This window comes from Onychostoma macrolepis, chromosome 05 (assembly GCF_012432095.1).
Source record: "Onychostoma macrolepis isolate SWU-2019 chromosome 05, ASM1243209v1, whole genome shotgun sequence".
NCBI lineage: Eukaryota > Metazoa > Chordata > Actinopteri > Cypriniformes > Cyprinidae > Onychostoma > Onychostoma macrolepis.
This window is the reverse complement of record NC_081159.1, coordinates 27,648,961-27,673,233: the sequence shown is the minus strand read 5'-3', so window position 1 is coordinate 27,673,233 and position 24,273 is coordinate 27,648,961. Positions and strand designations below refer to the sequence as shown.

General features: G+C 36.1%; 5 protein-coding genes across 12 annotated transcripts; 2 read left to right on the top strand and 3 right to left on the bottom strand.

The window, feature by feature from the left end:
* Positions 1-933: 933 nt before the first annotated feature.
* hspb2 (heat shock protein, alpha-crystallin-related, b2) lies at positions 934-5,789 on the bottom strand. Its single transcript, XM_058776628.1, has 3 exons — positions 5,489-5,789; positions 4,223-4,414; positions 934-2,693 (listed from the first exon to the last, which is right to left on the bottom strand). Exons 2-3 carry the CDS (start codon positions 4,314-4,316, stop codon positions 2,281-2,283), a joined length of 507 nt encoding a protein of 168 aa, XP_058632611.1. The 5' UTR covers positions 4,317-4,414; positions 5,489-5,789; the 3' UTR covers positions 934-2,280.
* Positions 5,790-5,961: 172 nt separating this feature from the next.
* On the top strand, positions 5,962-9,679 carry cryabb (crystallin, alpha B, b). Its single transcript, XM_058776627.1, has 3 exons — positions 5,962-6,294; positions 7,399-7,521; positions 7,876-9,679. The coding sequence occupies exons 1-3, from the start codon at positions 6,112-6,114 to the stop codon at positions 8,077-8,079; spliced, it is 510 nt and encodes a 169-aa protein (XP_058632610.1). The 5' UTR covers positions 5,962-6,111; the 3' UTR covers positions 8,080-9,679.
* cfap68 (cilia and flagella associated protein 68) lies at positions 9,231-12,324 on the bottom strand. Of its 2 annotated transcripts, XM_058776626.1 has the most exons (5): positions 12,316-12,324; positions 12,132-12,218; positions 11,428-11,687; positions 10,561-10,630; positions 9,231-10,418 (listed from the first exon to the last, which is right to left on the bottom strand). In XM_058776626.1, the coding sequence occupies exons 2-5, from the start codon at positions 12,166-12,168 to the stop codon at positions 10,243-10,245; spliced, it is 543 nt and encodes a 180-aa protein (XP_058632609.1). In that variant the 5' UTR covers positions 12,169-12,218; positions 12,316-12,324; the 3' UTR covers positions 9,231-10,242. The 2 variants fall into 2 exon arrangements, with proteins under 2 accessions (XP_058632609.1, XP_058632608.1); XM_058776625.1 differs by lacking the exon at positions 12,316-12,324 and having other exon boundaries at positions 12,132-12,258.
* Positions 12,325-12,448: 124 nt separating this feature from the next.
* Positions 12,449-16,176, bottom strand: mia (MIA SH3 domain containing). 5 transcript variants are annotated; one of them, XM_058776630.1, is made up of 5 exons: positions 15,942-16,022; positions 13,616-13,755; positions 12,975-13,108; positions 12,700-12,810; positions 12,449-12,588 (listed from the first exon to the last, which is right to left on the bottom strand). In XM_058776630.1, exons 1-5 carry the CDS (start codon positions 15,983-15,985, stop codon positions 12,565-12,567), a joined length of 453 nt encoding a protein of 150 aa, XP_058632613.1. In that variant the 5' UTR covers positions 15,986-16,022; the 3' UTR covers positions 12,449-12,564. The 5 variants fall into 5 exon arrangements, with proteins under 5 accessions (XP_058632613.1, XP_058632614.1, XP_058632615.1 ...); XM_058776631.1 differs by lacking the exons at positions 12,449-12,588; positions 15,942-16,022 and adding an exon at positions 16,052-16,176 and having other exon boundaries at positions 12,603-12,810; XM_058776632.1 differs by lacking the exons at positions 12,449-12,588; positions 15,942-16,022 and adding an exon at positions 16,052-16,176 and having other exon boundaries at positions 12,603-12,810; positions 13,616-13,747.
* Positions 16,177-16,854: 678 nt separating this feature from the next.
* bicdl2 (BICD family like cargo adaptor 2) lies at positions 16,855-24,093 on the top strand. Of its 3 annotated transcripts, none has more exons than XM_058774548.1 (10): positions 17,059-17,301; positions 18,239-18,611; positions 20,319-20,534; positions 20,781-20,897; positions 21,075-21,221; positions 22,474-22,620; positions 22,839-22,913; positions 23,007-23,089; positions 23,278-23,392; positions 23,770-24,090. In XM_058774548.1, the coding sequence occupies exons 2-10, from the start codon at positions 18,351-18,353 to the stop codon at positions 23,938-23,940; spliced, it is 1,332 nt and encodes a 443-aa protein (XP_058630531.1). In that variant the 5' UTR covers positions 17,059-17,301; positions 18,239-18,350; the 3' UTR covers positions 23,941-24,090. The 3 variants fall into 3 exon arrangements, with proteins under 3 accessions (XP_058630532.1, XP_058630531.1, XP_058630530.1); XM_058774547.1 differs by having other exon boundaries at positions 18,062-18,611; XM_058774549.1 differs by lacking the exon at positions 22,474-22,620 and having other exon boundaries at positions 16,855-17,301; positions 18,062-18,611; positions 23,770-24,093.
* Positions 24,094-24,273: the final 180 nt, after the last annotated feature.

Below are 24,273 nucleotides of genomic sequence, written 5' to 3'. Positions count from 1 at the left end.
CCACCCAGTGGCCAGAGGTGTCTTGCCGGACATTTACTCGTACCTAATCTAATCACCAGGTAAACCAGTGAATTATTTTACTTCATTTGAAAGTAAACATCTTTAAATGTATATATTATGTCCTTATATTTAGAGTACTGAGTGCACTTTTCTGTCCAGCCATACAACTAGCCTGGCTTCGCTTTCGATAGCATCATCCGTAATTCATAATATTTCCATAACAGCAAGATATGGATGATGGTGGCAGGTAGCCTGGGCTAAATTTGGGTTTTTACAAACATTATTGGTGCACCCAACCACACAACAACTCTTTGGCATGTTGTAAGGTTAGTCCACTTCCTCGATCCGATGCTGTATGGCGGTTTGTTTTCCCCCAAAAGTGGGCGTGAACCTGTTCAGAGACATTCTATGACGTCGCGCCGGTTGTGAGTATAGACAGCTAACTCATCTCACGCAGGCGCAGAACGCACGTGCTCCGGTTGCAGTCGGCTGAAGTCTGTGCGGTGTGTTCACGTGCAGTTTTTTTTGTCCGACGTCGGCTTTCGTCGCAGCTAGTCCTTTGAAGTCGGCTTGGTGTGTACCGGGCTTTACATTGGACTTACTGTGTAGGCTACTACTTGCATTGTACAGTAGCTGTATTGTAATATCCGCATGCATGTGAATGTAAACAGTGAAACAATTATAATCATATTGTATGTGACATATTATGTCTTATTTAGTCTTTTTAGAAAATCATTAATTAAAGATGAAGTGTGTAAGTTTGCGATGATAAAATCTTTCTCAAATCCCAGGTTAATATGACAACTGCTAGTAAACGATGGTAGACTGATTTCCCAGAAACGTGTAAACACTGTTATCCTAATAGTGCTTTCAAAACTTTTTCTTTTATTGAGCATCCGACTAGCCTAAAGTCAGCATGAAATGGAAATTCACTATTTTCTGAATGTATTTTATTAAAGAGATTTTTTTAAGCTTAGAATTTTTAATCAAAATGTCATAACTCAGCCTTCCAGCGAAACAACAGATTTCTTTTTTTTTTTCTTTTTTTGATGATGATGTTTTTGATGTCTTACTTTAAACTCGCATTCAGATCTGCATCCATCCAATCAAAACCTATGGATAGAATCAAGTCATTGCAACTTTAACACAACAACAGTGGCTCAACCAATGGCACAGATTAGGGGCAGGACTATCTTTACAGCCAACCAATGACAGGTGATCTTTTCATTTTTGCAATAACTGTAAGTAACAAAACCGAGGCAAGACTGTTTTAAATACTTGCCAGCTATACAGAAAAGTTTATTACAAAACATAATTTGTCTAGCAAAAATTCACACATCCAGCAAGGGTATCCCGAGGGAACTTAACGTGCGTCGTAAAATTCCAGTGTGTACAGTTTTACTCCCTGATGTAAAGTGTAAACAACAACCATAAATGAAGTAACTAATATACACTACCATTCAAAAGTTTGGAAAAAAATTAAGACTTTTTTGTTGTTAATGTTTTTAAAGGAATAGTTTATTGAAGACAGAAAGTCACCTACATCTTGGAAGGCCTGAGATTGAGTAAATAAAGAACAAGTTTTCATTTTTGGTGAAGTTTTCCTCTAAAAGAAGTCTTTTATTCTTATCAAGTCTTCATTTATTTGATCAAAAATACAGTAAAACAGTACAATTGTGAAATATGATTATAATTTAAAATCATTTTCTATTTTAATATTAAACTGTGGCAAAATTGTTGCAAAAATGCAAAACTGTTTTTAACATTGATAATAATATGAAATGTTTCTTGAGCAGCAAATCAGCATATTAAAATGATTTCTGAGGGATCATGTGACACTGAAGACTGGAGTAATGATGCTGAAAATATCAGCTTTACGTCACAGGAATAAATTACATTCTAAACTAAATTTAAAAAAAAAAAAAAGTAATACTGTTTTATTGTATTTTTATCAAATAAATACAGTCTTGGTGAGCATAAAAAAACTTTTTTCAAAACCATTTAAAAAATCTTAATTATTCCAAACGTTCGACCTGTAGTGTATATACAGACCCAGAAGAAATCTGTGGACTTTTTCTGCACTAATTTTAGTTTGGAATCTGCAGAATTCTGTGGAATGCATTTTAACAAACTGTGAGAGAACAGAAGTGAGAGAACTTCGAATTATTCAAAATATCCAAAATATTTAATAAATGAGCACGCAAGTATTGTGGGCAATCCAACTCCATAGACTTTTCTATGGAGATTCCATGTGGGCCTGCTTATATCAAGTCCATTTTATTAACTTTTGCTTTCCTTCTTGTCCACTTTAATCTTGAGCTGGTTGATTTTAGGCTCCAGGTCCTCAGTTTTTCGTGGTGCCTGGATACGCAGTATCCCGTCATGTGAGAGAGACACCTGCACCAGCAGCGGATCCACACCCATCGGTAAGATGTATGTGCGGGTAAACTCACGACTCACAAAGCCATGCTGGTCCATTCTCTGAGCGTGCCGCCCAGTCACCTCCAACAGGTTGTCCACTGTTCGCACACTGATCTCATCCGGTGTGAACTGACACACGTCCAGCAAAACTCGATACCAATCGTCTTCACTTTCTACCTGAGAGAAGCCCCGCTCGAGCTGCTTGTTGATGCGGGGACGAATATAGTAACCATGGTACAGGACAGGGGTCAAAAGGTCATTGGGACTCAGTGCTGAGGAGGAGAGAAGGCAAACAAATACATCATAATCTCAGTTAATCATACTCTCACAATGTGTCCAGTGGCATGTAATTTGTCTCTTCATAACGACACTGGAAATAACACAATATAAACATTTTATGATTTTATGATTCAAGCTTCCTGCTTGGAAAATAATTGTTAAGTGAATACCAACTGAAGTCAAACTTTGAACTTGGAAACAAGCAGCGAAAATCCTTTAAAAAGTTTAAAACAAGTCCTAAGTTTTAAAATAAGTTGTGTTCCTTTTGGTTTCATCCAGTTTTGAAAAACAGAAGTGTAAATGTATTCACTCTAAAATATGTGTTCCTTACACCTTGAATAATCCTTATCTTAATAAATTGCACCAAGTGACATTTTACAGCCTGAGCTAACCTTGCCTCATCATAAAAATGTCAAAGCGTCTCATACTTTAAGAGACTTGACCTCATGATATCATCTGATGTTTTGTTTACTTTTTTTTTGTGCATTACATGACTCGGTGGACATCTTTTTCTTTTCAAATATTAATAAACAATGACGCAGATTTCTTAAAAGATTTTTCTAGGAAATAATGAATAAAATATTCTTAATTATTGAAGTTTCATTGTGATATCAGGACAGTTGTATCACTTTTTTTTTTTTTTTTTTTTACTTTAATACTTCCAGAACGAAAATTTAAAAATTCTAAAAAAAAAAAAAATAACTAAAATTTAAAAATGAATGGTAATTACCCTACATGTATATGCCAAAGCACTTAATTAGGTTTTTTTTATTATTATTTTAAAAAGACAACTTTTTATGCCTCCATACAGGTGTATTGAAGTCTCTGTATTGCATTTTTAATATATTCATGAAACAAATCGAACAAAAAAATCCAGACAAAGAAACTAAAATCATGTCATTGACCATGAAGCAATTTGCTACTATTTATGGAAATGTATCTACTTTAAATGGGAAGCTTGTCTCTCTAGATTCTAATAGGAAATGTCTTCTAGAAGACACAGGAAATCTGCATGTCAGGTCTATTTACAATTTGTGATGCCAGCTACAGATCAAAACTCAGGTTCCTCTTACAGTTTCTATTTTAATCCTATCACACGTGGCATTTTTACGCTGCTTAACAGTGAGTGGTGTTTTCACAGTTGGCCTCCAAACCTGCTGCTAACTTGTTTGATAAGATCAGCTCATACTCGGTCATGAAGAGGACAAGTGTTTTTTTTGGTCATGTCATGTGTGGAATTCTAAATATAAGTTGTTACTGAGGCGTCGCATTTCAGTACTGTCATAGTACCAATATGTGCCAATATGGATGTTCACAATTATATATTTATTAGCCATAGACTGACCCTCATTTATGACAGTCAAAATGATTTTTTGTGCTAAAATCAAATATGTGAGAACTGCTTTAAAGCAGTTTTAAAATCATTGAGCAATATAAAAATACAAGAAATATGCACATACAGGATGTTTTGCCTTGAAATGTTGTCTATTTCTATTATATTCAAGACTCTAAATTTACTTACCTTCTGCAAAGTTCTGATCATAGATTCGAGGGGGTGAACACATCTCGTAATCCATACTCATTGGGTAGGCATGAGGAACGATGCGGTCAGCCATTTTGACCTTTGTAGCAGGTTGACAAGATAACTGAAGAATTCACTGGATTGACAGACTTCAGTTACACAAATTTTCAGAGTGTGAGAGAAGCAGGAAGGCTAGAAAGGGAGAGGGGCGGAAAGAACAGCAGGGGAAAGGAGAAGAGAGATAGCGCACTTGAGACAGGACGATGATAAATGTTGCTACAAATAGCCAGTAGTAAACTCTGTGGAGCTGCATAGCCCATATAGGAGGACACATACTGTACACAAATGCATGGTGGATGGGTTTAGTGATAGACTCAAAAAGCAAAGCTTAACAGTTCTAGGTCTCAAAGTTATAAAAAGAAAAAGAAAAGGTTTGGAATAGGCCTTAAAATAAAACATTAAAATAAAATGAAATAACATGAACGGGTTTCATAACAGCACTACACCATATTAATCAGTCAATAGCAATAATAAATAAATAAATAACAATAAAAAGTGAAAATAGCCTTTTCTCAGAAAATGCATAATGCAAATTGAACTGAAAATAAACATTTATAAATATTTTATTTTAAAATTGACTATAAGTTGAAGAGTTGTTGCACTATACCATTCAAAAGTTTGGTGTCAACATATTTGACATTTATAAAATTACAAAAGATGTCTGTTTCAAATAAGTGCTGTTCTTTTAAAATTCTATTTATCAAAGAATCCTAAAATGAAAATGTATTAAAACTGTAATAATATTTCACAATATTTCAGTTTTATTATTTTCTACATGTTGCAGTTACCATACATGACTATGCAGACATTTTTTTTCAAACATTAATAAGCAGTAATTTCTAAGAAATAATAAATAAAAATATATTATTCTGTACATCAAAGAATCCTGAAAAAATGTATCAGTTTCCAAAAAAAAGGCTTTGCCATCACAGGAAAAAATTACATCTGAAAAGTATGAAAAGAGAAAACAGTTCTATACTGTAAAAATATTAATCATAATAATATTACTGTTTTACTGTATTTTTGTTCAAATAAATGCAGCCTTGGTGAGCATGAGAGAGTATTGTAATTTTTTCTTGTTAAACTAATAATAAGTCTAGGGAACTAAAAGGGCACCAAATCCACAAAATGAGCAGGTAAAACAAAAATAAAATGTTTTTAGTTAAGAAAATATTCACTGAGAGCACAGCGACCGAGACTGCTTACCCCTCCAAAATGATGATGTCCAATCAGTGTGCCAGCTCAAGTAAGCCCCGAACACACTGCCCAGCCGAGGGGTTGTTCATGGGGATTGACTTTGTATGGTGTTTTGCCTGGCACAGTTATCTCAGCCACATTCACTGTCAGATTCTGTAAAGACTAAACCTCCAAAGGGGCTCAGAACCTAAATATGCACGGACACATCACCTCGTGGGCATCCTAATCTGTGCTGGCATCAAATGAGCCAGCTGGATGCACCAGAATGCTGAGCAACTACTGACTTCCCTCAATATTGGCAGGTTCACCGGGCCGGACAGCACAGTTTCCAGTGCACTGAACACAAGGGACCATCAGCACTATTGGTGGCTTGCACTGTAATCCAGTTGGTATCTGAGTGAATTGAAATCTGATCAGCTCTTTGGATAAATACAGAGAGTGATGGTTGGAAGAGGGGACAGGGTAGCAAGCAGAGGACAGTGGGAGGGCCAAAGTGAAAGAGGCAAAGGCAGGCAAACAGTTTACATCATTATTCCAGAAAGATCTGCCAGGGGCCGTCAGAGTTGCTCTATTTAAGTGCGCAGGCAGAAGAGACAGCAGTTTTCTGAGTGCTGCTAAGGCCCAGACGCAAAATGGACATCGCCATTCAGCATCCCTGGTTCCGTCGCTCCTTCTGGCCATCCGTCTTTCCCAGCCGGATCTTTGACCAGCACTTTGGGGATCCCATCTCTGAGGCCGAAATGATTCCCTCGCTGTACTACCCACGACCATCCATTTTCCGCTGGCCAAGCTGGGTGGACAGCGGCCTTTCTGAGGTGAGTTTTCAATGACTTTTGTAAACGTTGCGTTAATCTATGTAACATCAGCATTATAGTAGTTCCGTGTTTCATTATAGTTAGAGTTCCATTATAGTAGTTCTAATTTGTTAAATCATTATCTCAAAATAAACTGGGTGATCAGGACTTGGAAGCAAAGAGGAGGGGTCTCGTATTAACCAAAAGGGTTTTAGTTTGTGTTTAAATAATTTTAGTTTAAATAATGAGTGTTTGAAGTCACTTTAATATGTTAACAGTTTAGTGGACATTAATATTTGACCTTAACTGACCGATCAAAACCAAGTATTTCAAAGAGACGTGTAATAATGTATGTTATTTATGGATTTTTTTATTGTTATTTTAAGTTTTCCATTTAACATGAAGTTTGAATTCATTATTATCTGTGTCCATGCCTATATTAGAGATAGCTATAACCTTTTTTTTTTTTCTAATGGCAGCTGTGCTAGAGACAGCTGTTTTCTAAACTATGATCCCAATGGATAAATATTTTGAGCATTTATTCCATGACGATAGCTTTGATTGATTTCTGCCTAGCACTGTATCTTTAAAAAGCCACAGTGAAGTATAGCTGTTCTGTTTTGATGGAAACAAAACAAAAAACATAATTAAATTCATTATAGGTTTCAATTTTACAAAAAAAAAAAAAATTCACCTTAGAATCAAGAGAAATTTTTGCATAGAGAAAGTGATTAGAAAGAAAGTATATTTGTAGAAATATTAGGATTTTTGCATTGTGACAACAGGATATTGTAATGTGAAAAAAATTAAATGTAATTCTAATACTCCAATAGAAAATAGAAAATCAAATATACATTATTTTTTTATCTCTTAATATTATAACTATATAATATAGTAACGAAAACCGTCTTGTCTGCAGGATTATACAGTTTTTTTAATTAGAATTTAGGAAATTTATTCATTCGTCATGAAAGGAATGTCACAATAGAAGAAATCAAAACATCTAAAATGAATGAATGAATTATTCTTTTGAATTTCAAGTGCTAATTGTGAACATTGGATTAAACTAGACAAATTATTAAACATGTTGTTAAATGTCAAATGTCATTAATTCTGTTTTCTTAGATGAAAATGGAAAAGGACTGTTTCTCACTAAATCTGGATGTCAAACACTTTAAACCAGAGGAGCTGTCAGTGAAAATCAATGGAGATTACATTGAAATTCATGCCAAACACGAGGATCGTCAGGTAGCAACTCACAATACACAAACACTGAACACTGCCCTGTTGAAAAAGCCAGCATATGCTGGTTAGGTATGTTTATGTTATGAGTTTATGAGCTGGTTCTGAGTATAGGAGCTAGTTGCATAGGACCAGCTTAGCTCCACTGCTTCAAAACATATACCAAACCAGCATATGCTGGTTTTTTCAACAGGGTGTAAACCCACACCTACCTTTGCATGTGACTGGCTTTACTGTTTAATATCCACATCCACATCACCAAGATCACTGGCCTTGTGCCGCAAGTAAACACTGAGTTAAGCGGAAAAGACGGACCATTAATTATCACCTACTCATAACGATGTTGTGCTTTCCTCGCAGGACGATCACGGTTTTGTCTCACGAGAGTTTCAAAGAAAATACCGTGTCCCTGCTGGTGTGGATCCAGCCTCTGTCACTTCCTCCATGTCTTCTGATGGCGTTCTGTCAGTGACAGCCCCACGCAAGCACACAGACGGCCCGGAGCGCTCCATTCCCATCACCCGTGATGACAAACCCGCCGTGGCTGGGTCTCAGAAGAAGTAAAGCTGCTAGACTTCCATGTTTCAATTATGTCCCTTGAATAACTTATTAGCCCAGTGTTTCCTGACAGGCCAAAACTTATTTTGTCTTTGCTACAGCGGCTAGAGAAGAAACAGTTATTAAGTTGAAAACTCCATCAGTGTCAAACTAACTGTAAACACAATCTGACGAAATGATGAATGTTACCTAAAAGAGAAATACAGAGAAATACACTTTTACAATAAAGTATTGTCTTCTGTTGATGCCACCAAACAAAGGGGCTTTTGTATATCGTGCAGCCTTGACAACAAGACAAAGTATTTGAGTGTAGGAATATTTTTCCCTGTCATTTCTTTTTTTTAACAAAGACAAACAGGCAAAAATGGGCCATTGTATTAAGCTGGATCAAATAGCAAAAAATGCCACAGTCTCTCATTATTAATGGTGACATTTGCAGAAAAACGGGAACACTTTACAATAAGGTCCTATTAGTTACCGTTACTTAATGCATGAACTTGCAATATATTTCTTACAGTATTTATTAACCTTTGTTAACGTTAATTAATAAAAAATACAACTCCATTGTTATTTCATGCTAGCTCTGGTCCATTAAATATTATTAACAGACAACTTTTGATGTTGAAATTAACATTAACTAAGATTAATAAATAATTTTTCATTGTTAGTTTGTGTTATAGTTAAAGTTAACAAATGGCACCTTGCTGTAAAGTGTTTCTTCTGTTAATGTGTATTCTGAGTGTGTTAAAATGATCTGTTTGAGATGTCACAATGGCTATTGTTTTTGGTTTGAAAAAGTAAGTTTATTTTGAATTTAATGATGGATTTGGGACCAGAGGACACAGTGAGGGAATGTGGATACATTCTTAAAAAAGTGAGTATTTAAGTGTGAATGTTGATCCAGCTTTTGATTGGTTAATGACACATTTATGCACTGCATTGCTTCATACTATACTTTCGCCACTGTATTTACATGACAATAGCAGCACCAGGGCTTTAAAACCCAAGGTTAAAGGGGGCTATTTATGATAAACATAAACGGTTAAACGGAATTAAACGGTTAACTGTTAATTCATGGTTAAGCAGCATGAATAGCAGGTGCTGTTTACACGGTGGTACGGTTAAAAAAAACTGGTGTTACTGCAACAATTAATGAAAATTAAAGCATATTAAAGCAAGTTTATTCATGCAAGCATGGTGTATAGGTCAAATGACTCCCATGAGATTTACCAAATAATATTTGAATGTTATTTTTGAGAGTGAGATGTGAGCTGAGATGTTTGTGCATGTGAATAAGTGCCAAGAATTTTATACTGTTTGCAATCATTGAAACTATTTGGTATCTTAGCAATGGCTCACTTATTCAACAATGGTAAAGCTGCTAATATCAAACTCGATCAGTCATTTTTTGATATGGAAAAGCAACATAAGCAGGTTCTGACAGAGATGTAGGAAAAATATTCTTATTTCCTCATATTTATGTCACTACACTTCAGCAAAGGCCTAATCTACTGCATTATCCCCACTATAGAGGTGTTAGTGAGAAGGAGCACTTCAAAACATGGCTTTGTACTGTCCACTGCTTACATTCCTCATTAATCACAGCTGAAGCACTGAATTAACTTATTAACTTCATTAAATAATTATCAATAAATACTTCAGCCATTCGAAATTGGTGTGACCTTATTATTATTTTTTTTCTTTTTCTTTTACTACATAGCATAACTTAAAATGTTCAAATATTAGGGAATTCAATGATCTGGCAGATATTTAGTCTATGAGTAGGCCTACAAAATATATGTTGAAATAGTGAATTGCTCTGCATTTTAAACTCAAGAATAGTCTAGCGCTGCTTGTAGAAATTTTTGACTTTTCCAACACTATCTCATAAACAGTTCGTAAGTATTTTACTAATACGTGGCTAATGCAGTAAAGTACAATATAATTTAAATTGAGAACCAAAATAATCTAACCTCATTATGTATGGAAAATCAGTCAACATGGGTACATTTTCTTTTCACTGTATGCATGATTAAAAAATAGACACATGCTTGAACAAAATATAAGAATATTTTTAGTCAATATTTGACAATGGTTCACTCACAGAAGTCAGTTGGAGGCTACTGAAGCTGATATAATTTTGGGAGCCAAATTTCTCCACCAAAGGCTTCAGTTTGTCTCTGCTACATTCCCGCACTGAGGCTCTGAAGTCTCCCCCACTATTTCTTCTCTATGTTGAGGGCCTTTAAAGTCCAGTCTGTAGCAGGAGTTTGGCACGCACTTAGTTTGTGGAGGGTCCAGCTCTGGTTGGTGGCCAGGGAAGCTTCTTGACTCTCTCTTCGGGGCTGATAAAGTGGAAATATAAGGTTCTTTATACTGTAAGCATAATTATTTTGTGGAATTCAAAACAATATAATTAACTAATTAATAAATTAATGAAATGTTAATAAAACTTTTTTAAATTAAATTATTTAAAGAAATACATACTTGTGTAAATCGGCCGAATGTCATCTTTTTTGTAGCTGGAATAATATGTGGTTTCAAAGTAGTGAGAGAACTGTGAGGAGTAGCAAATTCAAGGTTATCTGACTGTTATTCGATTGCTATTGGGACACTTGAGTGACACTTAAAAATGCATGAATGTCACTGCATTAGATAACTAAATATCAACTCAAATTTGTGACCCTGGACCACAAAACCAGTCATAAGGATCTGAAAGCTGAATAAATTACAATAATGACAATGACAATATTTGGCTGGGATACAACTAATTTTAAAATCTATAATCTGAGGGTGCAAAAAAATATAAATGTTGAGAAAATTGCCTTTAAAGTTGTCCAAATGAAGTTCTTAGCAATGCATATTACTAATCAAAAATTAAGTTTTAATATATATTTTTACAGTAGGAAATTTTTGGCATAAAAGAAAAATGGATAATTTTGACCCATACAATGTATTGCTGGCTATATATACTCCAGCGACTTAAGACTGGTTTTGTGGTCCTGCAGGGTCACATTTATTTGAAAGAAAGATAGCACTATCACACTTTTAAAGCAAAACATTAACAAAATAGGCTAAGTTTTAAAACAAACAATAGAAAATTATTTGGACTTTTTGTGATTAACAAAAAATCTTCTTGTAATGAACTACACCTGTGATTACTGGGCTGGACACTTAATTGGCTAAAAATCATTGCATACTGCTCAAAAAAGTGAAGCTGTGAAAGGATTGCAGATGCTTCTTGGTTTGGTATTTTATTATCTAATGCAATGAAATTTAAACATTTTAAAGGTGACTCACAGTTGTAGGTGGCTATGATGGTCTCAGAGCAATATTTTACTGAACAATACCAACCTGATGCGGAAGGGGGCGTCGTAACGCCACAGTACGGCGAGTGTCAAACCTCTCTTCTGACCAGTTACCAATGAGGGTGGCATTTGAGTAAGAGTCTTCATTCGTTGAACATCGCCAACCATACTGACGAAATTTCGCCTCGTCGGAAAAATCATACCAGACCTCAGCTTGCCCAGACGCCCGAAGCATGTGATGAAAAGGAGGGTCGTTTGTCACCCAAGAAAACTCCTTGCTTTTATGGGACATAGTGCCGCTAAATTCTGTCATAAAAGAATAGACTTTATTTTATTTAATTTTTAACAAACTGCAACAGCAACATTATACAAAATGCACGATAAATATTTCAATATTTTATTAAAATTTAACAATGCTATTTTTTCCGCAAAAATAAATTAGTTATGTTGGTTGGTAAGCAATGCAGTCCGTCGTGCGGTCGCATGTGCTTTCGCAATTTTACAATCTTTTTTTTTTTTTAAATTTAAAGTCTTATTTTTGTAATACGTTTTTTAATAATAAATAATACATTCTCAAATACATGCTTTTTGCATCAGACAGTAGCTTCACCCTAGACCACACACATTTAAATATTTGTGATAGTCGCCTATAAGCTTCATAGTCGCCCGTATCAGTACAGCCCTTTGCATTTTATTTAGGCTACCTAGTTTGAAGTTAAATTATTTTTAATTAATTGTAAACACGCTCACCTTGAATGCCAGTAATACGCGATCCTCGTTCTGTCATTGGTCTCCATGGAAATCCGCATGACGCAACTAGGCTAGAAACCGAATACTCTTGAAGTCGCGTGAAGATAATAAAGGCAGATGCAATCATTTGTCGCCTGAGTCGTAATTGATTTTCTCTTTAGTTTTCATTCAAAACTTGTCTTACCAAAAACATCACGTGATACAAACAAACAGTGATCACATGCAAGAGTAGCAGCCAAATAGCAGCAGCTCAGCTTTATTCAAACTATTGCATCAACAAGCATTTACAGTCTACAGTCACTACATGTTTTCCTTCTGAATAGTAAGTAATCTTTAAGTTGAGTTGCCTACTAGAAATGATAAGTGTAGTGACACACTATAAAGTGCAGAGTGGAATTAAAAATCATGTTTATGTTCCAGCCGAGACACAGTCCTAATAGCAGTAAAAGTCCCATTTCTGAAAAGAAAAAAAAAGAGAATATAATTAATCTTAAACGTCCATTTTCTATTACATGCATTTGTCAGTGCATCAGTTTGTTTATCATAAAGAAAAGATTGAGATACACACATCGGTCTTGACCTCAACCTCAGCAGGCATTAAGGCATGTGTCTCTTCAACAACACTGCTGGGGAAATATCCCAGACGAGCTTCCTGGTCTCCATAATATGACCCTTGAACCTTCACAAACAGTTATCTTCAGTTATACTTTCTGACTTCATTGTCAGAGGGGAAAGCATTTGTTTTTGCACACTTTGTCAATACAAGAAAATCATGGACGTTTTAATTATTAAAATGTTTGCAATTGAGTTCACACAGTATTACTTTAGCCTTGTGATACTTACACTGCCAGCCCAAAAGAGGTTCCCACGGTCTTTCAGCATGGCATACACATAGACAGACTGGCCTTGGTGGATGTGAATGAAGCGACAGTCTTGTGGGTAATAATCCTGCAGAGCTCTAGCGATGAGAATGGGGTCTGTGAATACACAACCACACAGTTTAGATGGGCATTATAACAATTTTATCACCACCATTTAATTTTTTTTTTAGCATTATAGAAAAAAGAAAAAAAATAACGTCCATGTTGTTTGTCAACTAGTAAGGCAAGTACTTTTTTTTTTTTTTTTTTAACCAAACTCTTTTATAATATAAAAATAGACTAACAAATTCATGTTATTATTTTTAACAGTATTTATTAATCTAACCATTCATTGTTAGTTTATGTTAGCTCAGGTCCAATAAATAATAATTACAACTTTTGATTTAACAATGCATTAATAAATATTGAAATGAACATAATAAACAATTTTCATTGTTAACTGATGTTATCTAATGTACTGTAATAATGTTCACAAATGGAACGTTATAAAGTGTTAACAAAGTGATGCATGTTGAAATGCAACATTTCAAAGAAAGCACTAAAAGAAAAAACTATCCTGAAATAAATATATTAAAGTTAAATCAGCTGGTTTGCATTACTCACGGCTACACTCTGAATCGGCGCATAGCTTCTTGTCCGAGAGTTTTGGCATCTGCCTGCCAGCCTCAGTGTTCAGTGGCAGGAGGCCACACAGCACCAGGAGAAGGGTCCAGTTAGCGCTGTGTTTCTCCATCTCTGTGTGACTGATTCTTAGTTTGTTTGAACAGGACTAAAGCTCAAGTGGGAGGGGCATGTTGAGGCCAAGCTCCTCCCATTTTCAGAGAGTAGACATATGATCCATATAATAACAGGAAAAACTGCAGTAACACTCCACTCAAATGAAGTGTATTTACTTACAGTGAGGAAAATTAGTATTTGAACACCCTGCTATTTTGCAAGTTCTCCCACTTAGAAATCATGGAGGGGTCTGAAATTGTCATCGTAGGTGCATGTCCACTGTGAGAGACATAATCTAAAAAAAAAAATCCAGAAATCACAATGTATGATTTTGTTAACTATTTATTTGTATGATACAGCTGCAAATAAGTATTTGAACACCTGAGAAAATCAATGTTAATATTTGGTACAGTAGCCTTTGTTTGCAATTACAGAGGTCAAACGTTTCCTGTAGTTTTTCACCAGGTTTGCACACACTGCAGGAGGGATTTTGGCCCACTCCTCCACACAGATCTTCTCTAGATCAGTCAGGTTTCTGGCCTGTCGCTGAGAAACACGGAGTTTGAGCTCCCTCCAAAGATTCTCTATTGGGTTTAGGTCTGGAGACTGGCTAGGCCACGCCAGAACCTTGATATGCTTCTTACAGAGCCACTCCTTGGTTATCCTGGCTGTGTGCTTCGGGTCATTGTCATGTTGGAAGACCCAGCCTCGACCCATCTTCAATGCTCTAACTGAGGGAAGGAGGTTGTTCCCCAAAATCTCGCAATACATGGCCCCGCTCATCCTCTCCTTAATACAGTCTGTCCCATGTGCAGAAAAGCATGATGCTACCACCCCCATGCTTCACAGTAGGGATGGTGTTCTTGGGATGGTACTCATCATTCTTCTTCCTCCAAACACGTTTAGTGGAATTATGACCAAAAGTTCTATTTTGGTCTCATCTGACCACATGACTTTCTCCCATGACTCCTCTGGATCATCCAAATGGTCATTGGCAAACTTAAGTCGGGCTGGACATGTGCTGGTTTAAGCAGGGGAACCTTCCGTGCCATGCATGATTTCAAACCATGACGTCTTAGTGTATTACCAACAGTAACCTTGGAAACGGTGGTCCCAGCTCTTTTCAGGTCATTGACCAGCTCCTCCCGTGTAGTTCTGGGCTGATTTCTCACCTTTCTTAGGATCATTGAGACCCCACGAGGTGAGATCTTGCATGGAGCCCCAGTCCGAGGGAGATTGACAGTCATGTTTAGCTTCTTCCATTTTCTAATGATTGCTCCAACAGTGGACCTTTTTTCACCAAGCTGCTTGGCAATTTCCCCGTAGCCCTTTCCAGCCTTGTGGAGGTGTACAATTTTGTCTCTAGTGTCTTTGGACAGCTCTTTGGTCTTGGCCATGTTAGTAGTTGGATTCTTACTGATTGTATGGGGTGGACAGGTGTCTTTATGCAGCTAACGACCTCAAACAGTTGCATCTAATTTAGGATAATAAATGGAGTGGAGGTGGACATTTTAAAGGCAGACTAACAGGTCTTTGAGGGTCAGAATTCTAGGTGATAGACAGGTGTTCAAATACTTATTTGCAGCTGTATCATACAAATAAATAGTAAAAAAATCATACATTGTGATTTCTGGATTTTTTTTTTTAGATTATGTCTCTCACAGTGGACATGCACCTACGATGACAATTTCAGACCCCTCCATGATTTCTAAGTGGGGGAACTTGCAAAATAGCAGGGTGTTCAAATACTAATTTTCCTCACTGTATATAGAACACAAGTAATTCGATTTATTTTTCTCTTAACCATTTAAGGACAAAATCCGACTACTATTGTAAACATAATTATCTAGTATATGATTCACTGACTGTCTTTTTTGTATTTCTTTCAAAATTCCTTTTTATTTTTGTAGGTTTTTCTCGTGTTACAGATATAAGCCAGATTCAGAGCAGAGCCCATAGCTCTATAGCTTCATTCAGGGTATGTAAGAGAAAAATATGAAATCGAGAAAACAGGAAGTATTGCTGCAAATTTCACAGACTCTCACTTGTGTAGATATTACTAATCCAATCTGAATCCACACACAGTTCATTATTACCACGGTAAGGGACACAGCCAGACCACAGGTCCCATAGCACCTAGTTACTGAGGCTGGGGCCTTTGCCAGGGGTTGAACAACCCCGTCCTTTCACAGCAGCAAAAATAAACACTCACTTTGGTTCAGAGGACTCCTTGTGGTCTCTCTGAGCCACTTCCATATTTGGATCACCTTGAAATGTCACAAACAGTCCAACAAAACTAATTGTACATTGCAAATCCAGTACCTTACTAAATGAAATCGTGATCTCCAGTTATCTATCAGGAGGAAGCTGGTTGCCTGCGACTAGAAGCTGCTCCCTCCACAGTGGCTTTAACCACAAAGTGGCAGCACTGAGCAGGTTACCTAACAGCCCCTGAACGGGTTCTTTTATGGTGAGAAATGTTATGACAGTCTGCATAACATCTGACACTGTGGAAATTAGGAATACCTCTACAACATTTTAGATAGAATTATAAAATGATCTTTGAACACTCTGAAGCATGTTGTAGCTATAAAAATGTAGAGATTAATTTAAAGTTTTATGAAAGTTTTAATACATAAGCACAATCCTTTCTTATGTCATTTCTCTAACATGTGGGAAGAATTAATCAATCATATTTTCAATGCTTTATATAAAGAATTATGATGGCACAAAAGAAAATAGAGAGAGGGAAAATGTTAAAATATTGTAAAAAACTATGTTTTTTTATTTATTTATTTAGATAAAAACTAAAATAAGACAGTAAAGTTCACAGGAAAGTTTCTTATGAAACAGAATAGAGATTAAAGTCCAGAATTGTCTTTTTTATTTTTATTTTAGTATTCCTTATATTTTAGTGTAGCCTAATTAATTGTGTCAGTAAATTGGTAAAACTCAGATTTGAATTGTACATACATTTTCATTGTGCTTTTTCAGCATCTACAATAATGTAAATTAATATTCACCAAAAAAATAATAATTTGGGACAAATTTTCTATTGAAATAGAAAAGTTTTTTTTAAATAAAAAGCCTATTAAATATTTACAATTCGCCTACAGCCAAAGGGTACATTAGAATAAACAGAAAAACAAACAAACAAACAAACATAATGACGGTTAAGTTATATAAAACAATTAAATGTTTACAAAAAGTAATTTTACAGCTTTCTTATTTTTGGAACTTCATATTGTTTTTTGGTTTGTTGAACTTCTGCCTTCAAAATTCAAAACAATGGTTTAATTCCCCCATGTTTACATTTATGAATAAATCGTAGGTTTGAAGTGTGTGGTTTTTTTTTTAATAAATCGAAGTTTCATACTAAATCAGTGACTGTATCTCACCTGAACGCCTGACGTCAGCGTCACCTGCCCTGTTTTGTGTTTGGGCTCCTCCCACTGAACTGATGACGCCAAGAGAAGGTGTGGCTTAATTAGCTTTACAGCAGCGCTTCCAAGGCGACCAGTAGTTACCTCCCTGTCACCTTTCATGCTAAGTTTGGAGCAGGAACTTCCCAGGTAGGAAAAACAAAGCATTACTTGTTCTAAATAGTCAATAGGAACATTAACATTTCTAACAGACGCTTTCTTACCGATTTACAAGATATTTGTTTTGAATATAAAACATTCATTCAAGTTCTTAAGTCTTTTAATTAAGCCTTTATGTGCTGTGAAGTTGATACGAACAGTTTGGGCTGTTTTATTTACACTACATTAGACTAATGTCGTTGATTCAACAGTTTCAGTGCCATTAAAATACCACATAATGTTAATAATTGCCAGAGGTTCTGGTTTACATCCATTTATGTCATCCTGTGCCTGGGTTTCCTTCATTCTGATCCACAAACAAGAAAGCAATTCCTGTTTTATTCCAAGAAAAACTTTACAGCTATGCTAAATAAAATAGTGGTGAAATATCAGCATTAAGGAGGTCACCTATGTTGTAGTTACCTGTGCTCTTTAAAACCTGTTTAGCCAATTGTAAGGGGTGTAGTCACTGGGCCACTGAGGAGTCTTGAATGACTACTGGAATGTGAGAGAAACACTGAGACTTTATGTTTCCACAAAAGAAGCTCCTAGACAACAATAGACATGCCCAAAGGTAGAAATGGATAATGTGGTGTTTGGATACACATACTGTATAGGGATGAAATCCAAGCTCTTTACAGTCCAGGAGGATTAGATATTATATATGAAAACACCTGCCAGCTTTGTGTCATAATTTTCAGGGTGAGTTCCAACACAATTGTCACCTGTTCAAACACGTTTCTGTCCATAGGGAGATTTATAAGGAAGACTCAAGATAAAGCAAACAATAAATTAACTGATGATTCCACCCTTGGAGGAACCTTCAGCCTCCGTACACCTTACATGTGACACAAACAAGGGTTGATCATCTTTTGAAGGATATACAAAACCAAGAGGTGTCAGGTTCTGTGTTTTCTTGAAAATCCAGGCGAGACTACAGCATTGGACATTTAGACTGGGAAGGATGCAGATGAACAACTTTTGACTATCAGGACGGTTACTTGGAGTCCTGCTTAGCCGTGAACTTAAGGGACGGACCAATGTTTTCATCCAAGAAGGAGAACCTACCCTCTCCCATCCTGGAGGATTCTTTCTTCGCCTTCTCTTCATCACACTCTTCCTCTGGTCACCGGATCATGGCTCCAATGGGAGCAGATGATCTTCTCGCCTCACCTCAGGATGACAGCAGTCCTACGCTGCTGGAAAAGGACCTGATCTTGGCTGCTGAGGTGGGCCAAGCTTTGCTGGAGAAAAACGAGGAGCTGGCTGCTCAGATAGAGCAGATGGAAAGGGAGATGGAGGTATGAATGAGAATGAGTGCTCAGAAGTGATGGAGTCTCTATAAAGGCCTGTTCACACCCACCACAAACGTTAACTATAAAGTTTTATTAATCATTCAAATTCTATGAGAATAGCGATAGTCCACACCCCAACTATAACAACACAGAGGAACGATATTGCTAGAATCACTTTCAGAATTTTTTTTCAGCTGAGAAAATAAAAACATTAACAGCCCATAGGAATCCACCCGGTTTTAACAAGCTCAAGAATTTAAAACCGCGGACAATGTACAGTAACTGCAGTGCGTGCTTATATTAAACAGAACATTATTGTCTGCTGGTGTGTACGCTGATATAGTTATCTTAATTGTTCTTGGTGTGAACGGGCCTTAACTCTGTAAAGTAACATGTTTATGTTTATACAATATGTTAACAGTTGTTTACACTATTTTAATTCACCAGTCTGATTTCTTCTTTGGTTAACAATCTAAACTCTGTTTAGCAAACTTTTTAGAATTTAATTAAAATATAATTTGTTGTCCAGCAGAGAAATTTGTCTCTATGGTGCTGTACACATAAACAATACATTGTTACCTCTTCAAATCTATTAATATCTTCTATAAATAATAACTGCATATAAAACATCTATCACAATAAAAATAAAATGCCTAATAGAATGCACTGCAAAACATTACAAAAAAACCTTTTAAAACATTATAACCCATCAAATGTCTACAATTAAAACCATATAGCAAATGGCTGTATCGGCCAATGTGTCAATTTTACCTTATTTAATTTTGTAATGGAAATTTCTATACATTTTTATAGATTAGATTTACACCACCATTAATTTTTTTTTTCAATATTTAAGATTAAAATGAATACTTTGATTCAGTAAGGACACATTAATTGATCGTAAATTACGGTAAAGATTTTATTTCAAACGAATGCTGTTCTTTTGAACTTCCTATACATTAAATAATTATTTTTTATAATAATAATCATTATTTGCACAAAAAATATTAAGAAGCACTGATCAGCAGTGCAATGTTTTCAACACTGATAATAAGTAAGCAGCAAATCAGCATATTAGAATAATTTCTAAAGGATCATGTGACACTGAAGTCTGGAGTAACGATGACCGCTGAAAATTCAGCTTTGCTCACACTGGAATAAATTACATTTTAAAATATATTGGAAATGAAAAACCGTTATTGTAAATTGTAATTATATTTCACAATATTGCTGTTTTTTTTTATTGTATTTAGATAAAATGAAAAGCAATAAGACAAAAAAAAATTGAACGGTAGTGTAAAACAATTTCTTAAGATGCTGAAAACTACACAGTGGTTAACATCTAGTAGAGGGCTTGCCAAGAAAGTACAAGAAATAAAGATAAAGAGGCAAACACGCAAACATTGATTTTGAGTGTTTCTACAGTATCTCCTGCATAGTGACATTATGTTGCATAAAATGCAGCAAAAGTTTATGTTGACCCTTCATTTAGAGAGTGTATCAATGGTCTCAAATAGTGCCTAAAACCTGTTATAAAGGTTACTTTGTACTCATTACACCAGCTTCAAAAACACCACCTAGAACTCTCAAAATAAACATTTCACCGTAAAAGGCAAATATAGGTGGATATAGTTTTAAATCAAACCTATTAACATCATTAAAGAACTCTTGTGTGTGAATTACAGACAAAGTTTGTTTGTCTCTGTACAACAGGCTACGCAGCAGGAGAAACACATGCTGCAGCGACGTCTGGAGATGCGGGACCTCGAGGCAGGTCAGCGGGAAGCGGAACTGCAGGCTGACATCACAGCGATGCGTGAGCAGTTGGAACAAAAACACGTTCAGAGTCGTGACCGGCGTCGTGAGGAGAGTGAGCAACTGACTCACCTGTCCAGCCACAACCAAAAGCTTGTGGAACAGCTGGCAGAGGTGACCAATCAGAAGCTTTAAGTCCCCAGCTTCCTGTTTTTTTTACAGCTTCTTGCAAATCTTTTCAGAGGCATCCAGATACGTGTGTAAACATGTCTAGTGACGTAGCAACACAACACATGTAACGGGTGCATACAGGGCTGGAATGAAGATCAGCAGGTTTAGGTGTCTGTCTGATGTCAGAAGCAGTCCTAGAAATACCCATCTAAACCTTTCTCTCTCCTTTTATTTATTTTTTTCTTCCAGGCAGTGGCCTTAGAGCATACTTTACGTACTGAGCTTCGTTCTTTGAGGGAAGAAATGGAGGATAAGAGTTTTAGCAAATCCATAAGCTCTGCTAGACTGGACAGTCTGCAAGCAGAGGTATACACCAACTTAGTGATCCAAAGTAGAAATAGACCCGTATATTGGCCAGGCCAATTAATCTTCTGATATTTTGACATTATCAACTTTGATTTATAGCACAGTAATCAAAGAAAGTACAGTATGTTGATTCACTGTTTTTGTCTGTTATTTTTAACTACTGATCCTGTATCATAGAACAGGGTTATGAAAGAGCGCTGTGCTCATATGGATGAAAGATTGAAGTCAACTCAAGAAGACAACCACCGGCTGAGATCTGAGAGGGATGGATTGAGAGAGAGGGTGATTGAGCTACAGACCAGTCTGAAAGATAAAGAAACTGAGGTGAGGAAGATGTGCCAGATGATAGAATTTGGGTAGGAAACTAAATAGCAGATGGGGAGCAAATCTCTATGTAGGATAGATATCTCATATAAATACTGTATGCAATTAGAATTTACACCCTACATTCAACATAATAATTGATTTGTAGCATTTAGTGATGTGAAGCTGCACTAGGGCTCATCCTAATCTACAAACTCAAACACTACAGTACTGTTGGGAATTCCATTTCACACACCATTTCACACTTTTAAGAGTCCACCACAAAGAATGAAGCACTAGTAAAATATCTAAATTCATATTATAAAATATCAGCCATTAACACCCTGAAAAAATGCATCAGTGTTCCACAAAAATATTAAGCAGCATAACTGTTAACAAAACAATCACCTATATAACCCAATAAAATGCATTGTAAAACATCGAAATTGATCAAAAGAGTCAGTAAAGACATTTGTTACCAAAAAAATCCATTTCAGAGAAATGCTTTTGAACTTTCTATTCATCAAAAAGCTCCTGAAGAAATCTATGACTGGTAAAAGTATTGAGCAGCATAACTTTTTTTCAACAATAAGAAATGTTTCTTTAGCACCAAATCAGTCTATTTTTGATCAATTAAATACAGCCTTGCTGAGCATAAGACACCTTTCAAAACAAAAAATTTAAAAAAACAAAACAAAAAACATACTGTATATTTCTTGCAAAATATTTTATTTAGTCAGAATACATGGATATTTTTAAATGGCTGCCAGTGGAAAAAGATGCTGTAGACCAGCAGCGGCTAACTGGACTATGCTAACCTGCTAAACCTTGAGCCTTTGACCTTAACAATTAATAGACCTGTGGTTTCCAGTAACCTCTTCCTTTGCTGTATGCTGCATGCACAAATAAAATGGCTTAATTTAAAAAAAGATTGATTTTTATACTTTTAAATAAGATTGTTTAATTTTGATTATTTAATTTATTTTATTATGTACTTATATTTTATATATGTATATATGATAAGCAAAATGGACAATTATATTCTGAGAGGCATTGTGGGAAGAGATGCACACTTTGAAAATACACTGTGACGTACTATTTTCAAAGTACTATGATTTGAGGCCAACTAAATCTAATCTTGCACTATACTATTGGTCCTAAATAGTATGAGATTTGGGGATTGGGCAGCCTAGGTTTCAGGTTCAGGTTTTGCTGGTCAGAGTCCATCCATCCCTAGAAAGTTTCAGTCTGGCTGTCTCTGGCTCTTTCACAGCTGGAACAGGAGCACAGCACAGTGTTTCAGCTGCGCACAGTCAACCGAACCCTACAGCAAAGGGTTCAAGCCCTGGGAGAAGAGGCCAGTGTGGGGGAGGCTACCTGCTTCCCTATGTCACTTCAGAGTGAGATCCAACAGTCTCAGGTAGCGCTCAACCCCTGCTTAGTGAAAAGATAGGTGTGCATGCTTCAAATTAGCTTGTAGCAAATAATTACTACACTGCAAGTGATGTAAATTGACTATCAAACGAAATTGGGTTTTAAGTATGTAGGTGCTCGTTTTTCTCCTCACACAGCTTTTTTTTTTTCTCACCTCACTTTGTATTTCTGCTGACTGGTTGTTTTCATTTTGATCTCAAACAGGCCAAAGAATCCATTTTGGCCCATTCAGCCATTTTGCAAGAAAAAGAAGACGAAATTCAGAAGTTACAGAAAGAGGTTAGCTACATGATACAGTGACATCACAATAGCATGCATATAAACTGAGTAGCTTCATCTAAGGTGATATGTGATGTTTTGTTCTTTCATCAGCTACAGTCTAGAGAAACTGAATTAGAAGGGCTGAGGCAGGAGGTGAAGCCATTTCGTAACAGTCCTGGCAAACCTACTTACAGGTGAATTGGATCAAAAGGCTTTTCAACCTCTTCCTTTTTGTTCTCTGTGTGTCGTATTTAATGCCAGAGATAAAGTGATAAGCTAACGATATGACATGAATGGGTGATATTTTGCATAATAGTCTGAGGGTAGCTTGAAACTGTCTATTGTTTTATCCAACCCAATCTTTTTTCCTTATTACCCATAGTGCCTTGGAAGATGAGATCATTTTGGCCCGACAAGAACGTGATGCACTCAACCAGCAGCTTCTGAACACTATCAGACACAAGGTGGCACTATCTCAGGAAGTTGAGTCTTGGCAGGTTGGTAACTTGTAATTGATTTCTAATCCAGTACTACTACAGGAAGTACTATTCACATTTTTTCCATAAAATGTATATCTACTATGCATTGCACAGAGTGCCGTATTTGACACCCTTCTCAAATTCAGAAACACAGTTTACAGAAACATAGTCCTCATTAATGTTTTTTAGCCAGGCCAGTGCAGTTGTTTGGAGTTCCTCAGATGTTAGTCTTAGGACCCTTTTAGTTCCTGCAGTGACACACTGTATAGAACACACACTGTATTATTGTAAATGATAGTTACCCTCCACTATGCATTGCATGTATTGATTATATATAGAAAATGTAAAAATCTAGTTTTGCTTTCCTTTTGTTTACCAACAAATTTCTGTTCCAGGAGGACATGCGTCTAGTGATATCTCAACAGGTTCAACTCCAACAAAAAGAAAAGGAAAACGACAAAGAACGGACAGGCCTTCAAAGAGGCACTCGCACCACCAAATCACTGCGTGTACGTGGGGAAGATGGAAGGAAAGGGTTTTTTTCTTCTCTGTTTGGGGGAGACTGACTGGAGGACCAATAAGAAGGGACAAGAAGAGAATACAATAATGAGAGATTTCTCTCTTTTTTTTTTTTTTTCTACAAATGTCAAATAGTCATTAAAATTACCCAAATGTGTAAATAGAAAGACAATAGAAAGAAATTATATGTACTCTATAGTGGCACTATTGCATATTTATGTTTTTCAATATTTATTTGCAACTTCAAAATCATACATAAAAATAAATGTATAGCATTTACTTTTTTTCTCGTCTCTTTTATAGGAGGGGTTTATCATTCTTAAACCATAAAAGAAATAGTCTCTTTAGCACCATTAAAGGCATCGTTCAGTAAAACATTA

Bases quoted from the DNA above. Each gene is read 5' to 3' on its own strand.
- hspb2 (XM_058776628.1), bottom strand. From the start codon at position 4,316: ATGGCTGACCGCATCGTTCCTCATGCCTACCCAATGAGTATGGATTAC. The intron at 2,694-4,222 runs GTAAGTAAATTT...TCTCCTCCTCAG, and splicing joins TGATCAGAACTTTGCAGAAG to CACTGAGTCCCAATGACCTT.
- cryabb (XM_058776627.1), top strand. From the start codon at position 6,112: ATGGACATCGCCATTCAGCATCCCTGGTTCCGTCGCTCCTTCTGGCCA. The intron at 6,295-7,398 runs GTGAGTTTTCAA...CTGTTTTCTTAG, and splicing joins TGGACAGCGGCCTTTCTGAG to ATGAAAATGGAAAAGGACTG. The intron at 7,522-7,875 runs GTAGCAACTCAC...CTTTCCTCGCAG, and splicing joins CCAAACACGAGGATCGTCAG to GACGATCACGGTTTTGTCTC.
- cfap68 (XM_058776625.1), bottom strand. From the start codon at position 12,258: ATGATTGCATCTGCCTTTATTATCTTCACGCGACTTCAAGAGTATTCG. The intron at 11,688-12,131 runs GTGAGCGTGTTT...CTTTTATGACAG, and splicing joins GCGTATTACTGGCATTCAAG to AATTTAGCGGCACTATGTCC. The intron at 10,631-11,427 runs GTTGGTATTGTT...TACTCCTCACAG, and splicing joins GACGCCCCCTTCCGCATCAG to TTCTCTCACTACTTTGAAAC.
- mia (XM_058776629.1), bottom strand. From the start codon at position 15,985: ATGGAAGTGGCTCAGAGAGACCACAAGGAGTCCTCTGAACCAAA. The intron at 13,756-15,941 runs GTGAGTGTTTAT...ACTAAGAATCAG, and splicing joins AAGGAGTCCTCTGAACCAAA to TCACACAGAGATGGAGAAAC. The intron at 13,109-13,615 runs GTGAGTAATGCA...GTGTATTCACAG, and splicing joins CGCCGATTCAGAGTGTAGCC to ACCCCATTCTCATCGCTAGA.
- bicdl2 (XM_058774548.1), top strand. From the start codon at position 18,351: ATGTTTTCATCCAAGAAGGAGAACCTACCCTCTCCCATCCTGGAGGAT. The intron at 22,914-23,006 runs GTTAGCTACATG...TTCTTTCATCAG, and splicing joins TTCAGAAGTTACAGAAAGAG to CTACAGTCTAGAGAAACTGA. The intron at 23,090-23,277 runs GTGAATTGGATC...TATTACCCATAG, and splicing joins CCTGGCAAACCTACTTACAG to TGCCTTGGAAGATGAGATCA.